At 39.8% G+C, this 15,656-nt stretch overlaps 1 protein-coding gene across 23 annotated transcripts in view; it reads left to right on the top strand.

Annotated features, from left to right (window-relative positions):
- Positions 1 to 15,656, top strand: part of RAP1GAP (RAP1 GTPase activating protein) — a 572,300-nt gene that overhangs the window by 462,898 nt on the left and 93,746 nt on the right. For 12 of the 23 annotated variants that reach the window (XM_068120452.2, XM_078780043.1, XM_078780047.1 and 9 more), the window contains exon 4: positions 7,351 to 7,395. In XM_068120452.2, coding sequence (XP_067976553.2) covers positions 7,381 to 7,395 — 15 coding nt within the window. In that variant the 5' untranslated portion in view covers positions 7,351 to 7,380. Of the gene's footprint in view, positions 1 to 2,379; positions 2,416 to 7,350; positions 7,396 to 15,656 lie in introns of all 23 variants that reach the window. The other 11 variants (XM_078780052.1, XM_078780046.1, XM_068120450.2 and 8 more) reach the window with 1 other exon arrangement.

The following is a 15,656-nucleotide window of genomic DNA, read 5'->3' as shown; positions in this document are numbered from 1 at the left end:
CTAGTGATAGTGTAACTTAAGAAAATGTGTAAATTAAGTGTAAATGCTGCTGTTCTAGTGATAGTGTAAATTAAGAAAATGTGTAAATTGAGTGTAAATGCTACTGTTATATTGATAGTGTAAATTAAGAAAATGTGTAAATTGAGTGTAAATGCTACTGTTCTAGTGATAGTGTAAATTAAGAAAATGTGTAAATTGAGTGTAAATGCTACTGTTCTAGTGATAGTGTAAATTAAGAAAATGTGTAAATTAAGTGTAAATGCTGCTGTTCTAGTGATAGTGTAAATTCAGAAAATGTGTAAATTAAGTGTAAATGCTGCTGTTCTAGTGATAGTGTAAATTAAGAAAATATGTAAATTGAGTGTAAATGCTGCTGTTCTAGTGATAGTGTAAATTAAGAAAATGTATAAATTGAGTGTAAATGCTGCTGTTCTAGTGATAGTGTAAATTAAGAAAATGTGTAAATTGAGTGTAAATGCTACTGCTCTAGTGATAGAGTGTAAATTAAGAAAATGTGTAAATTGAGTGTAAATGCTGCTGTTCTAGTGATAGTGTAAATTAAGAGAATGTGTAAATTGAGTGTAAATCCTACTGTTCTAGTGATAGAGTGTAAATTAAGAGAATGCGTAAATTGAGTGTAAATGCTACTGTTCTAGTGACAGAGTGTAAATTAAGAGAATGTGTAAATTGAGTGTAAATGCTACTGTTCTAGTGATAGTGTAAATTTAAAAAATGTGTAAGTTGAGTGGAAATGCTGCTGTTCTAGCGATAGAGTGTAAATTAAGAAAATGTTTAAATTAAGTGTAAATGCTGCTGTTCTAGTGATAGTGTAAATTAAGAAAATGTTTAAATTAAGTGTAAATGCTGCTGTTCTAGTGATAGTGTAAATTAAGAAAATGTGTAAATTGAGTGTAAATGCTACTGTTCTAGTGATAGTGTAAATTAAGAAAATGTTTAAATTAAGTGTAAATGCTGCTGTTCTAGTGATAGTGTAAATTTAAAAAATGTGTAAGTTGAGTGTAAATGCTGCTGTTCTAGTGATAGAGTGTAAATTAAGAAAATGTTTAAATTAAGTGTAAATGCTGCTGTTCTAGTGATAGTGTAAATTAAGAAAATGTTTAAATTAAGTGTAAATGCTGCTGTTCTAGTGATAGTGTAAATTAAGAAAATGTGTAAATTGAGTGTAAATGCTACTGTTCTAGTGATAGTGTAAATTAAGAAAATGTGTAAATTAAGTGTAAATGCTACTGTTCTAGTGATAGTGTAACTTAAGAAAATGTGTAAATTAAGTGTAAATGCTGCTGTTCTAGTGATAGTGTAAATTAAGAAAATGTGTAAATTGAGTGTAAATGCTACTGTTATATTGATAGTGTAAATTAAGAAAATGTGTAAATTGAGTGTAAATGCTACTGTTCTAGTGATAGTGTAAATTAAGAAAATGTGTAAATTGAGTGTAAATGCTACTGTTCTAGTGATAGTGTAAATTAAGAAAATGTGTAAATTAAGTGTAAATGCTGCTGTTCTAGTGATAGTGTAAATTCAGAAAATGTGTGAATTAAGTGTAAATGCTGCTGTTCTAGTGATAGTGTAAATTAAGAAAATATGTAAATTGAGTGTAAATGCTGCTGTTCTAGTGATAGTGTAAATTAAGAAAATGTATAAATTGAATGTAAATGCTGCTGTTCTAGTGTTAGTGTAAATTAAGAAAATGTGTAAATTGAGTGTACACGCTGCTGTTCTAGTGATGGAGTGTAAATTAAGAAAATGTGTAAATTGAGTGTAAACGCTGCTGTTCTAGTGATGGAGTGTAAATTAAGAAAATGTGTAAATTGAGTGTAAACGCTGCTGTTCTAGTGATGGAGTGTAAATTAAGAAAATGTGTCCCCATATCCAATTTTGTGGATACATTGGTTTGCATGCAGAAGTTGTGAGGATGGTGACTTATTTAGTGACATATTTGGCCTTGAGTCCTGATTGTCGACACCATTGTATATGAGTCTCCAATGGGGTTAAAATAAAATTTCTAACTTTTTCTTAAATGCATTTTTATTACTATTTCAAAAAGTATGAATAGGTATCAGTTTGGATTGCGCAGTAAGTTTTTGGTGTTGCGCACATGGAGATCCTTTGTTTTTACCTTACAGCTACAGGAGAGCTTCTTTCAAAAATGGGCTTGTTCTACAAAATTTCCGCAATGATGGCAAACTCTGGAAAGAGAGTGCTCCTCCACTTCCATAAAGCAGATTCCATGTCAATATAAACAAAAATAACGTTGTTTACTCCAGAAAGTTACATCACATCATCTGATAACTTTAACCAACCCTGGCCATCTTTACATTAGTGCTTAACCAACCAGGTCACTGGTGTCTTTTCTTCCAGTCCCCAGACCTGTTTGAGATGATAGAAAAGATACAGGTGGGTATAAGCAATAGAATGCGTTCCGTGTATATAATCGACATGGGAAACTTTGACATGGTATTTGTGTTGCTGTTTTTGTACACGCAAATGTACATAAAGGCTTCGTTGTCCCACACTTATTCTTTCTTTTGCTGGTGTCCACTGCTGCTGTCTGGTTGAACACTGCTAGCCAGAGTTTCACCAAGTTATTTAATTTAAGCACATGAGCACAAGAGAGATCTCTCCACAAAATTAACAATCCCTCTGCATTTTGTGTTCAAGCCAACATTTTAAAGCTTCCTTAATGAGAGAGGGAAAAAGAGTTGAAGACCACAACCCCAAGGAGAAGTGTATATGAGTTCGGCATTTCAAACACCAATCTTAATCATTTTGATTCAAGCATCATGAATGAATCACGAATCGTGAATGAATTCATCACATTACACATTCATCACATCACATCACACATTCATTCATCACATCATTCATTCATCATTCATTCATTCATTCATTCATTCATCATCATTCATTCATTCATTCATCACATCACATCACATTTACACATTCATCATGAATGAATCATGAATGCATCATGAATCATTGAAGCATCTTATCACGGTAAAGCGACGTCACTTAAAAAATGCAGAACATACAGAACACTAGGAATTCATTTCAATACCACATAACATGTACATAAGATGTGAGAAAGCAAGCTGAAGCAGAACGTCTCATTTGCTTAACCCAGCACATCATCATGACGTCATCAGTGTTTTCATATGGGTATCAAAGCTCATGGAAGAGCAGAATAACAGGGGGCTAAGGGGTCAACAGACACAAATGGGAGGAATTGGAAAATATGTGTAACGAACAGATGGATGTATCACAGACCAAGAGGAGGAATTGTGGGTGAAGACCAAGAATATAATCTCAGCAGGTGGATTATAGCTCAGAGGTTGAAAGAGGAGAGACCATGAGGGCTGTGGACTATGGACTTGAAATCCTAAAGGGAAGAGCTTGAGGCAACATTTTGAGGAAGACATCCACAGGCAAAAAAGGAGGTTGGTGAATGAATGGAGGTCACCAATAAGTTTAGGCTGGTTAAGGATAACAAGGAAAGAGTTTCTGGTGGAACATGTGTAACCTCGATCGACAGTGGCTAGGAAGAGCACTTCTTCTTCATTCATATGCAGCGCAAGGTTGTGGTGCCGCTCATGAAATGCCTATTGTTGGTTATGGTAGGAATTTGTAATTTGGCCATGGTGTTGACGATAGCTCGCTTCCTCTTCATGAAGGACACCGTGGGATCTTTAACATCCAACAACGAATGCTGGCAGATGGGACGCCTGCTTAACGTCCACCCGAGGGATGGCGTTGATGAATTACCCTGCCCGTGAAACACCAGGATGACAGTTTGTAGCTGAGTCAGGATTCAAACCCAGGCTAGACAGCATAGGGGTGAGTGTGCGCACCTCCAGACAACCCTGTCAGCCCAGGCAGAGTGCAGGATGTGTAAAGGTGTGACCTGATGAACTAGATGGAGTAGTTTCTTGAACTAAAAAACAACTTCCCAGGCACTTCGCTATCAAAAGATGAAACTATAGTGTAAAATAAAGGACTTGAGGCAAGATAAATGTTCCCAATTAAACAGGCAGACTTGACATTTGGTGCATTTGAGATTCCCTGAAGACATCGAGCGAGACTGGTGAGCTCAGGTAGCTGAATAAGGGCAGATATGGTCAAGGGAAAGTTGGACATATATAAATCAATTCAAGCCGAGATTGAGTCATTAGGGGAAATATGGGTTTGGGAATCTAAGAAAAGAACACACGACTCCAATGCCATGGACAATGTTTGTAAGTGAAGGGGAATGGTGGCAGCTCAAGTCACTGCAGATTAGGGATTGGGGCAGCACTGGAGGAAGTTGAAGGTGGCCTCGTAGTCACCACAGTTGGGAGGGAAATAGAGCACTCACATTAACAAGACATTGCTACAGAGAGAGAGGGGTCCAGAGATATTCCATAGGGATTGAGGGAACAGATCAGAGCGGGGACTATGTGAACGGGAAATTCTGACATAGAGCACATGACATAGAGCACATGACATGGGGCACATGACTTAGAGCACATGCCATGGAGCACATGACATAGAGCACATGAGAGCACCTCACCACGAGCACGACCGAGTTAGATCTGTCAAAGTGGTACAACCAATAACCAGGGAAGCGGACAAATGCGTCTGAGCTTTCAAGTGAAAGAAAAGTTTCTGTTAAACAATTGACATCATTAAACAATGATAATTTTTGTAAATGAGCTGTGTAGTACCCAGTAGAAGACAGGTAGATACTAAGACAGAACAGTGGGGGTCACAACAGGTATGAAGGTATTATTGTGCATGAAGGTGAGGGGGGTTAACAAATCAAATCAGATTGACCAATGAATGCAGATATTCATCTGTTTGGAAAAAGCATCAATGAAACTGAATTGATGATCCTAAGAGAGATCTCTCCTTTAAGTACCATTGGCAATAACCAATAGGAAGTGTGTGCGGCAGCATGAAGGAATGCAAACGCAGAGCACCGAAAAAACAAACGTAACCAAATGGAAATGTTCCTTTTCACCTCCTTTCAGACAATGAAATGTCAATTTCAGAATAATGTGTGACGGGAGGCCGAGGTATCAAAAACCGAGCTGCAATGCAGTTCATTCAATCATGTAACATACCTTGAGATACCTGCTGTCCAGGATAAATCCAAACTCCGATTGAAACCGATTGGCTGTTCTCTCGCCTATTGCCAGCCCGGTACTGCTCGGTGAAAAGGGAGCCGCATAACGGGAAGTGAGAGATGTGCCGGAGGTGAAGAGGTAGTCAGTTTGTACCTGTATCGGTTTAATTTTAATGCAGTGAGAGGTAGTCAGTTTCTACCTGTGTCGGTTTAATGTTAATGCAGTGAGAGGTAGTCAGTTTGTACCTGTGTCGGTTTAATTTTAATGCAGTGAGAGGTAGTCAGTTTGTACCTGTATCGGTTTAATTTTAATGCAGTGAGAGGTAGTCAGTTTGTACCTGTATCGGTTTAATTTTAATGCAGTGAGAGGTAGTCAGTTTGTACCTGTGTCAGTTTAATGTTAATGCAGTGAGAGGTAGTCAGTTTGTACCTGTGTCGGTTTAATGTTAATGCAGTGAGAGGTAGTCAGTTTGTACCTGTGTCGGTTTAATTTTAATGCAGTGAGAGGTAGTCAGTTTGTACCTGTACCGGTTTAATTTTAATGCAGTGAGAGGTAGTCAGTTTGTACCTGTGTCAGTTTAATGTTAATGCAGTGAGAGGTAGTCAGTTTGTACCTGTGTCAGTTTAATTTTAATGCAGTGAGAGGTAGTCAGTTTGTACCTGTGTCAGTTTAATGTTAATGCAGTGAGAGGTAGTCAGTTTGTACCTGTGTCAGTTTAATTTTAATGCAGTGAGAGGTAGTCAGTTTGTACCTGTGTCAGTTTAATGTTAATGCAGTGAGAGGTAGTCAGTTTGTACCTGTGTCAGTTTAATTTTAATGCAGTGAGAGGTAGTCAGTTTGTACCTGTGTCAGTTTAATGTTAATGCAGTGAGAGGTAGTCAGTTTGTACCTGTGTCAGTTTAATGTTAATGCAGTGAGAGGTAGTCAGTTTGTACCTGTGTCGGTTTAATGTTAATGCAGTGAGAGGTAGTCAGTTTGTACCTGTGTCGGTTTAATGTTAATGCAGTGAGAGGTAGTCAGTTTGTACCTGTATCGGTTTAATTTTAATGCAGTGAGAGGTAGTCAGTTTGTACCTGTGTCAGTTTAATGTTAATGCAGTGAGAGGTAGTCAGTTTGTACCTGTGTCAGTTTAATGTTAATGCAGTTAGAGGTAGTCAGTTTGTACCTGTGTCGGTTTAATTTTAATGCAGTGAGAGGTAGTCAGTTTGTACCTGTGTCAGTTTAATGTTAATGCAGTGAGAGGTAGTCAGTTTGTACCTGTGTCAGTTTAATGTTAATGCAGTGAGAGGTAGTCAGTTTGTACCTGTGTCAGTTTAATGTTAATGCAGTTAGAGGTAGTCAGTTTGTACCTGTGTCGGTTTAATTTTAATGCAGTGAGAGGTAGTCAGTTTGTACCTGTATCGGTTTAATTTTAATGCAGTGAGAGGTAGTCAGTTTGTACCTGTGTCAGTTTAATGTTAATGCAGTGAGAGGTAGTCAGTTTGTACCTGTGTCGGTTTAATGTTAATGCAGTGAGAGGTAGTCAGTTTCTACCTGTGTCAGTTTAATGTTAATGCAGTGAGAGGTAGTCAGTTTGTACCTGTGTCGGTTTAATTTTAATGCAGTGAGAGGTAGTCAGTTTCTACCTGTGTCAGTTTAATGTTAATGCAGTGAGAGGTAGTCAGTTTGTACCTGTGTCGGTTTAATTTTAATGCAGTGAGAGGTAGTCAGTTTGTACCTGTGTCGGTTTAATTTTAATGCAGTGAGAGGTAGTCAGTTTGTACCTGTATCGGTTTAATTTTAATGCAGTGAGAGGTAGTCAGTTTGTACCTGTGTCAGTTTAATGTTAATGCAGTGAGAGGTAGTCAGTTTGTACCTGTGTCAGTTTAATGTTAATGCAGTGAGAGGTAGTCAGTTTGTACCTGTGTCGGTTTAATGTTAATTCAGTGAGAGGTAGTCAGTTTGTACCTGTGTCAGTTTAATGTTAATGCAGTTAGAGGTAGTCAGTTTGTACCTGTGTCAGTTTAATGTTAATGCAGTGAGAGGTAGTCAGTTTGTACCTGTGTCAGTTTAATGTTAATGCAGTGAGAGGTAGTCAGTTTGTACCTGTGTCAGTTTAATGTTAATGCAGTGAGAGGTAGTCAGTTTGTACCTGTGTCAGTTTAATGTTAATGCAGTGAGAGGTAGTCAGTTTGTACCTGTGTCAGTTTAATGTTAATGCAGTGTGCCCCGTTTGTTCTTTCTATTCCAGGGTGACAGACTGGATGATCAACGCTGCACGATGCCACGCTCCAGGGTAAGATTGCTTGGCTGCCATTTTGGATTTTTTTATTCGCATGCAGCCTGTGAGCGTTCGGATGCCACTGTACCGCTGATGCAATGCCCCCTTACCAACAAGCTGGTACCCACTTTGCCACGGAAGGACGACCGGCTGAGTCGACCCACCCGGTGTTAATTCAACGGCAGGCGCTTGAAAGCAAGACCCTAGGATCTTAAGCCAGCCACCTTAACCGTTAAGCCACCACCAGGGTTGACACTCTGCGAGATTCCCTTTCCCGGAGGCTTTGTAAACCTAAATGTTAATACTTTGACGGACAGCATTAGCCTGAGCTCTGAACTGGAGGCATGTGCCCTTGCCCATTGAAAATAATCCAAAATGCCATCCAGACACCAGCCACTAATGCTGTGTAGGCAGAGAGTTATTTCCGCCTCCAATTACAAGGTGCTTACAAAGGTTAAGCTGAAAGTCAAGCCAGTAATTCAATCCCATGTTCAATCCCTGCAATCAGCACGGAGTATTCCTGATATTTTTCACACTTAACCCTTGGACATGTTCGGTTGGGCACCTTCGTTGTGTCACACACAAAAGTTTTCTTTAATATTTTATACTAGTATTCTATGTTACACCTGTTCACCTGTTCACACCTGAGTACCAGTTCACTGGTAATTCCCTGTGTGTCGCAAAAGGCGACTAACAGGGTTGGCGGTAGGAAGGGCATCCGGCTGTAAAACATTGCTCCAAAAAGGGGATCACGGTGCCCAAAAAAGGCCAATCCCTGCTCTGCGGGGAAAAATGGCAACTAAAGGTGCATTTTTTTTTTTACGTTACACCTGTTGCACAATCAACACTAACTGTTCCTTGCAGACACTACCTCCACACCTGATGGCGCTTGCCGCACACTTTCTGTCCTTTTTGTGTGGGCATGTCAGCCATTTCCCTCTTCCGTGCTCTGCCTGCGGAGTTTGTGGGGCACGGTGATTGGAGGGAGACGATGCAATCTTTACAAATAGCAATGCCAGTCACTTATGTTGCTGATTGCACAGTACAGTATTATACCGCTTACGTTTGTTAGTTCTGTATTTCATTTGTGTTTTCACCATTTTGTTGACTATGTCACCTGGCATGTGCACATTCCGGAGTACTAGTGCAATGTGCAGAAAACGAGCTCTGCATTTTCATGTGGAAGCGACGTCCATGACATCCTTCCACATTATAACTGTGGCCATCCTCCCCTCTGCTACTTCCATGAGTAATTTTATAAATTTTGATCCTCGACATTAACTCTTTATTTTGTTTAATTACCTCTGCCACGAGGGGTGGACCTAGGTTATGTATTCATCGCTGTTTGTCTGTGTATTTGCGAGCAGGATATCTCAAAACGTTGTGGACTGATTCGGACGTAACTTACCGCTCCCACCCCCCCACCCCCTTCCCATGCCTCCTTCCCCCAAGCCCTCTCCCTCCCACAGATCTCCCGATGTCCCTGCTCTCCATCTTGTTCTCCCGCTCCCTTTATCATATGGTATATGTTTTATCTGTCAGTTTGTCTTTTTGTGATCAATGTTAGCTCTTACATGAGCCTCGATCTTGTATACAAAAAAATACAAAAAAACAACTTGGTGGACTGGCTGGGTGTTTGTCAAGGACGAATTGATTCGATTTTGGTGAATATACGGATCCAGACACAAATAATTGTTTCGTGATTCTTCACCATCGAGTGATAGGGCCAAAACTATGTCTAGCATGGTATCTCAAAACGTTGTGGACTGATTCGGACGTCCTTATGATAACGGTGGACAGGTTACGTGTGTGACAGGGATGAATCGATCAGATTTTGGTGGGGATACAGCTATAGCAGGATATTTCAAAATGTTTTGAGCGGATTATGTCGAAAGTAGGTGGATGAGTTGGTTAGGCGACAATAACAAGCCAATTCTCTTTTGGTTCAGGTCTGGATCCAGATCCGGCCTATCAATGGGATACAAAACATAAACTGTTCAGCCTGGCGGGGGTGTGCGCTCTCTACCGAGTACCGTTCTAGTTCCAATGTGTGATGATATCTGGTTCCTTATTTGCCAACATGACCAGACTGATATGGTGATCTTTTGTGTTCAGAAAGAAGACAGTTCCTTTTTGCCACACAGGCCACCATTGTAACATTTCTTTTGAATCCAAATTCAAATGAGTGAATAGCCATGCTTGGTGTGGCATGCACACTTGTTGGAAGTTCTAGCTTTTTTTCTCACATGGAGACAAACTGCAGTGACATTGTTTTTTCGCAAGGAGTTCCTCCACCAAAGGATTACTTTAAAAAAAAAAAGTTATTAATTGTCGCACTGATTCCTGAGCTGAACATCGTGCTTCACAAGGTCCTCACTGTGTTCATGGATCTGCATGGGTTCTCCAGTCTAATGTCATCATGGGTGAGAGACACCACTGGCATCAAGTTTATTGCATAGAGTCGTTTTTTACAACTTATAGGCGAAATCTAAACTTGATTGGAATGCTTTTCCTCATATTTGTAAACCTTTCAATATGAACATTCTCCTCTGTTATTTTTTGCGGAGGTAGTCAGTTTGGTTTTTGCGGAGGTTTCAGTTTATGTTTTGTATCCAACTGATAGGCCGGATCTGGATCCAGACCTGAACCAAAATTGAATCGGCTTGTTCTTATCATCTACCCAACTCCACCACCAAATTTTGTCATAATCTATCCACAACTTTTGGAGATATCGTGAGATTTGAGATATTGTGTTTTGGTCCCATCTGCAATGGTGCAGGGAAGCTTGCCAATTTCACACCAATCTACAGCAATGGCACTTAATACCAACACATTCAATTTCAGACCAGCCAGCCTCGTACCCACCATCAATCAATAAAGTGATTTAATTTATCATTGCAGATTATCTCGGTGACATCTGCTTTCAAATTCAATCATTTGCATTAGTCCATCAGCCGTGTGCCGAAAAATGGTGGCAAATTCTAATTTTGATTTTCTGCAAACTCAGTATCTTTACATTATGTTTTGGCATGATAGTCTTCCAGGTCGTCCAGATTTCTGCTTTATTCTACTGGTATACCCAATCCCTACAGGAGCGACAGGAAGGAACTCCCATCCTCTCTGTGGTATATAGATTACGGTAGATCTAGGCTTGTACGTATAGAAAACGCATACAATAGAATGCCTCAAAAAAGTTTTCTAAAGTTTTAGCAGCCACAAGTCAAACATTTTACAAAAGTAGTCACCGTGCCTTCTTTACTCATGCCAGTCGTGTGAGAGTACAAACACAACAACAGGCATTTTAAGGCCATTTTCCCTGCTGGAGCTGGGGTTAGCCTTGCGGTCCCCAATGACAATCTTCTCCATTTTGCCCTATTTTCTGCATCTCCCCTTGTTAACCCCCTTGCCCGCATTTCTTCTTCCACCATCTTTAGCCAAGTCTTTCTCGGTCTTCCCCGTCCTCTACTTCCTTCTACATTCATTTCCATCACTCTTTGCAACCAGTCACTTTCATCCTTCCTCAACACATGACCAAACCATCTCAACCTGTTCCTCTTCACAGCATCAATCACAGGCTCTATTCCCATCATCTTTCGCAATTCATCATTTGTCTTCCTCTCTCTCAACGATACTCCGCACATCCACCGAACCATTCGCATTTCCACCCTTTCCAGCCTTCGTTGCTGCTCTGCGTTCATTACCCATGTCTCGCTCCCATAAATCATAACACTTCTCACACATGCAGCATACACCTTTCCCTTCAGCTTCAACGACACTCCCCTCCTCGTCAGCACGCCACTCGGTTCCCGAAACTTCTTCCCGATCGTCAAACCGAACTCAGTTCCCGATCGTCGTGTGAGAGTAATGACACCTTATTGAATTGCATTCCAGATTTGCAATACAGCAACAAACTGATTCTGCATGACATTTTTGGACAAGTTGTACAAAGGTTTAGACATAGCTTTTCAAAATCATACGTTAACACGTATCCATAACATAATAAACTAGAACGGCACTCGGTAGAGCGCATACCTCCGCAAGGCTGAACAGTTTATGTTTTGTATCCAACTGATAGGCCGGATCTGGATCCAGACCTGAACCAAAATTGAATCGGCTTGTTCTTATCATCTACCCAACTCCGCCACCAAATTTTGTCATAATCTATCCACAACTTTTTGGAGATATCGTGAGATTTGAGATATTGTGTTTTGGTCCCATCTTCAATGGTGAAGAATTGCTCAATAAATTCTTAGATGCGGATCCATATCTTCACCAAAATCTAATAAAATTGTCCTTCTCACACACCCAACCTTTCCGCCAAATTTAATCCCAATCTGTACATAACCTTTTGAGATACCCCTGGTCACAGACAGAGAGAAAAACAGACAGGGGCGAAAACATAATTCACCTTCGTTGGTGGAGGTAACTAGAACGGCACTCGGTAGAGCGCATACCTCCTCCAGGATGAACAGTTTACATTTGAATCTCACTTATATGCCAGATCGCAATCTGGATCTTCACCAACATCGAATCAATTCGTCCTTGTCACACACCCAACCTATCCACCATGTTTCTTTAGAATACATACGTCCATAACATTTTTGAGATATCCTACTCACAGACAAACACACAAATGAAAAATCACTCATAGAGCGACACTTGGCAAAAGAGAACAAAGCAGAATGGCACTCAGGAGAGCATCCTTTTGACCTCACAAATAATTAGTGGTTGAATTCAGTTAGCTGATATGCAAATCGTCTTCAAAGTTTAAGTTAATCGGATGAAAATTGAGGATTTTAGAAATTCGAAAAAAGTGGTTTGACCTTTGGCCCATATTGAACTTTTGGCCGATGTTGATCTCAAAAATAGTTGGTGGTTGAATTCAGTTAACTGATATGTAAATGATATTCAAATTTCAAGTCAATCGGATTTGACTTGAGGATTTCAGAAATTCGAAAAGGTTGTTGACCTTTGGCCTATGTTGACCTTTTGGCCTATGTTGATCTCAAAAATAGTTTGTGTTTGAGTTCAGTTAGCTGATATGTAAATCCTATTCAAATTTTAAGTCAATCGGATGAAAATTGAGGATTTTAGAAATTTGAAGAAAAGTGATTGACCTTTGGCATATTGACCTTTTGACCTTATGACCTAAAAATCATTAGGATTCTGTCAGACCACCAACTCTACCGTTTGGTTAAGTTTTGTGAAGATCGGTTTAAAATTGTGACCTGTAGGCAAGTATAAGTGAGCAGACAGACAAACAAACACACAAACACACACACACAAACACAAAAACACACAAGCCGGAGTGATCAACATACTTGTCAAAAAAAATAAAAAAAATTGCCAAGTAACAAACAGGTGTGAAAACACAACATCCGTCCACTTTCGGTGGTGGAGATATAAATATATTTAAATTTCTATAAGTGAAGGGGTTCTTCTTCAGTTATGGCCGTGAGAGCTTTAGAGTTGTCTAAATGAAGCCACGTTTTAAGGAAAATTTTGCTATAATATATGTTAGTTTCATCAAAAGTTGAAAACATTCCCAAGCTCATTATTATATATTCCATAAACATATTGTAACTGCCACCTATAAAGAGCCTGTCAAATGATTCATCAGACAAATTATCAAAATGTATTTTCAGGCTTGTATTCCTTATCATCATTGTCATTAACATCATCATCCAAGTCACCCGACATCATCATTGTCATTAACATCATCTAGCATGTCATTATTGTTTGAGTTAGTGCAGGTTTGCTGTTTGCACATTTCCTGACCCTTGAATCCTGAACATGAATTCCTGTACATTCTCAAAGAGGCCATCGCTCATATACTCGATGTTAGCGCCAAACAGTCTATCGTGGAACCCGTGTCCGAAAAAGACAAATTTATTCCAGAAGTTGTACAACACCGATGCGAGTACAGCTTTTCTGTACTCAAATCAGTCTATCTGAACCACTTTACTTTGTCAAAGACAACAGGCTGATCCGAGGGAGACATCTAAATATCTGCATGGTCATCACATGACACCTGCGGATCAATTGTTTTAATGATCCTCACTTCAGCTGTGAGGCCATTGGCAAACAACATTGTAGAACACAGATCTGCATCAGTTCTGATGAACAATCAAATGATTGATGCAAGGAACAAACTTCCAAAAAACACTGTGTCTGCACCCTTGTCGGAATCCTTTAAAGATCAACTCAAGCTGCAGGTCACTACAGAGCAGAGACGAGAAAAGATAATGTAACTAATGTAAGGTGTAGATAAATCTGTACATTCATCAATTCCAAGGAAATCAGCAACTTTATTGATATCAATGAATGTGGTGCAGCTTTGTCTACCACATTTCAGACACACTGTGCAAGATAGGTCATTGCAGAATCCGAGACAGTGCGTAAGTGTGACCGACATGGAGAAGCATGCAGGTACCTGCCTCTTCATGTGTTGATCTCAACTCCTCTATTTCTTCCCACCTTTCTTTCGTGAACTTGGAGCAAACGTCCGCACATGTCCCATGCAATACTTAGCATTTATTCATCTCTTGCCGCACATGTGCCATGAAATACTTAGCATTTATTCATCTCTTGCCGCACATGTGCCATGCAATACTTAGCATTTATTCATCTCTTGCCGCACATGTGCCATGCAATACTTAGCATTTATTCATCTCTTGCCGCACATGTGCCATCCAATACTTAGCATTTATTCATCTCTTGCTGCACATGTGCCATGCAATACTTAGCATTTATTCATCTCTTGCCGCACATGTGCCATGCAATACTTAGCATTTATTCATCTCTTGCCGCACATGTGCCATGCAATACTTAGCATTTATTCATCTCTTGCCACACATGTGCCATGCAATACTTAGCATTTATTCATCTCTTGCCGCACATGTGCCATGCAATATTAGCATTTATTAATCTCTTGCCGCACATGTGCCATGCAATACTTAACATTTATTCATCTCTTGCCGCACATGTGCCATGCAATACTTAGCATTTATTAATCTCTTGCCACACATGTGCCATGCAATACTTAGCATTTATTCATCTCTCGCCGCACATGTGCCATGCAATACTTAGCATTTATTAATCTCTTGCCGCACATGTGCCATGCAATACTTAGCATTTATTAATCTCTTGCCACACATGTGCCATGCAATACTTAGCATTTATTCATCTCTTGCCGCACATGTGCCATGCAATACTTAGCATTTATTAATCTCTTGCCGCACATGTGCCATGCAATACTTAGCATTTATTCATCTCTTGCCACACATGTGCCATGCAATACTTAGCATTTATTCATCTCTTGCAGCACATGTGCCATGCAATACTTAGCATTTATTCATCTCTTGCCGCACATGTGCCATGCAATACTTAGCATTTATTAATCTCTTGCCGCACATGTGCCATGCAATACTTAGCATTTATTAATCTCTTGCCGCACATGTGCCATGAAATACTTAGCATTTATTCATCTCTTGCCGCACATGTGCCATGCAATACTTAGCATTTATTCATCTCTTGCCGCACATGTGAAAATTCAAGCTTTTCAAATTGCAATCAATAATTTGATTCGGCTTGTATCTTGTGGCCTGTAGAAAGGTTCTTGAATTGAGCACTTGTGTTGGACTTTCTGTTCAGTCTCTCTAAACTTTTTTGTGGAAACCTCCTCGTGCACATCAAACACCACGTCAATTCGGTCAATCTCTGTACCCTCAAGAAGGGCCAAATACATAACAAATTCAGCATTGTGCAAAATTCTTATCTCCTTTTGTCTTGTGAACCAGGTTCATTCCATCTGTAATGCAAAGCAGAGGGTTTGGGAATCGTTTACACTGGACCGATATTCCCCTCCGTCTCCCTACCAAATCTTGATTTGTTGCTCTTCCATAGAGATCCATGAAATGTTGCCATATGCCAATGGAATTGAACCTCGTGCAGGGAGGAGCTATCAGTGCTCTGAGCACGAACTCAGAGATAAATATGTCCAAACAGATTTTTGACCTCTTTGAGTTGAACTTCTTTGCCTGATATTTTGGAAGTATCTTCCTATATCCAAACAGATTTTTGTCCTCTTTGAGTTGAACTTCTTTGCCTGATATTTTGGAAGTATCTTCCTATGTCCAAACAGATTTTTTGACCTCTTTGAGTTGAACTTCTTTGCCTGATATTTTGGAAGTATCTTCCTATGTCCAAACAGATTTTTGTCCTCTTTGAGTTGAACTTCTTTGCCTGATATTTTGGAAGTATCTTCCTATGTCCAA

Source organism: Myxine glutinosa, chromosome 6, assembly GCF_964187855.1.
Source record: "Myxine glutinosa chromosome 6, kmMyxGlut1.1, whole genome shotgun sequence".
Taxonomy (NCBI): Eukaryota; Metazoa; Chordata; class Myxini; order Myxiniformes; family Myxinidae; genus Myxine; species Myxine glutinosa.
The sequence above is the reverse complement of the archived record's forward strand: the minus strand, read 5'-3'. Positions and strand labels throughout refer to the sequence as shown.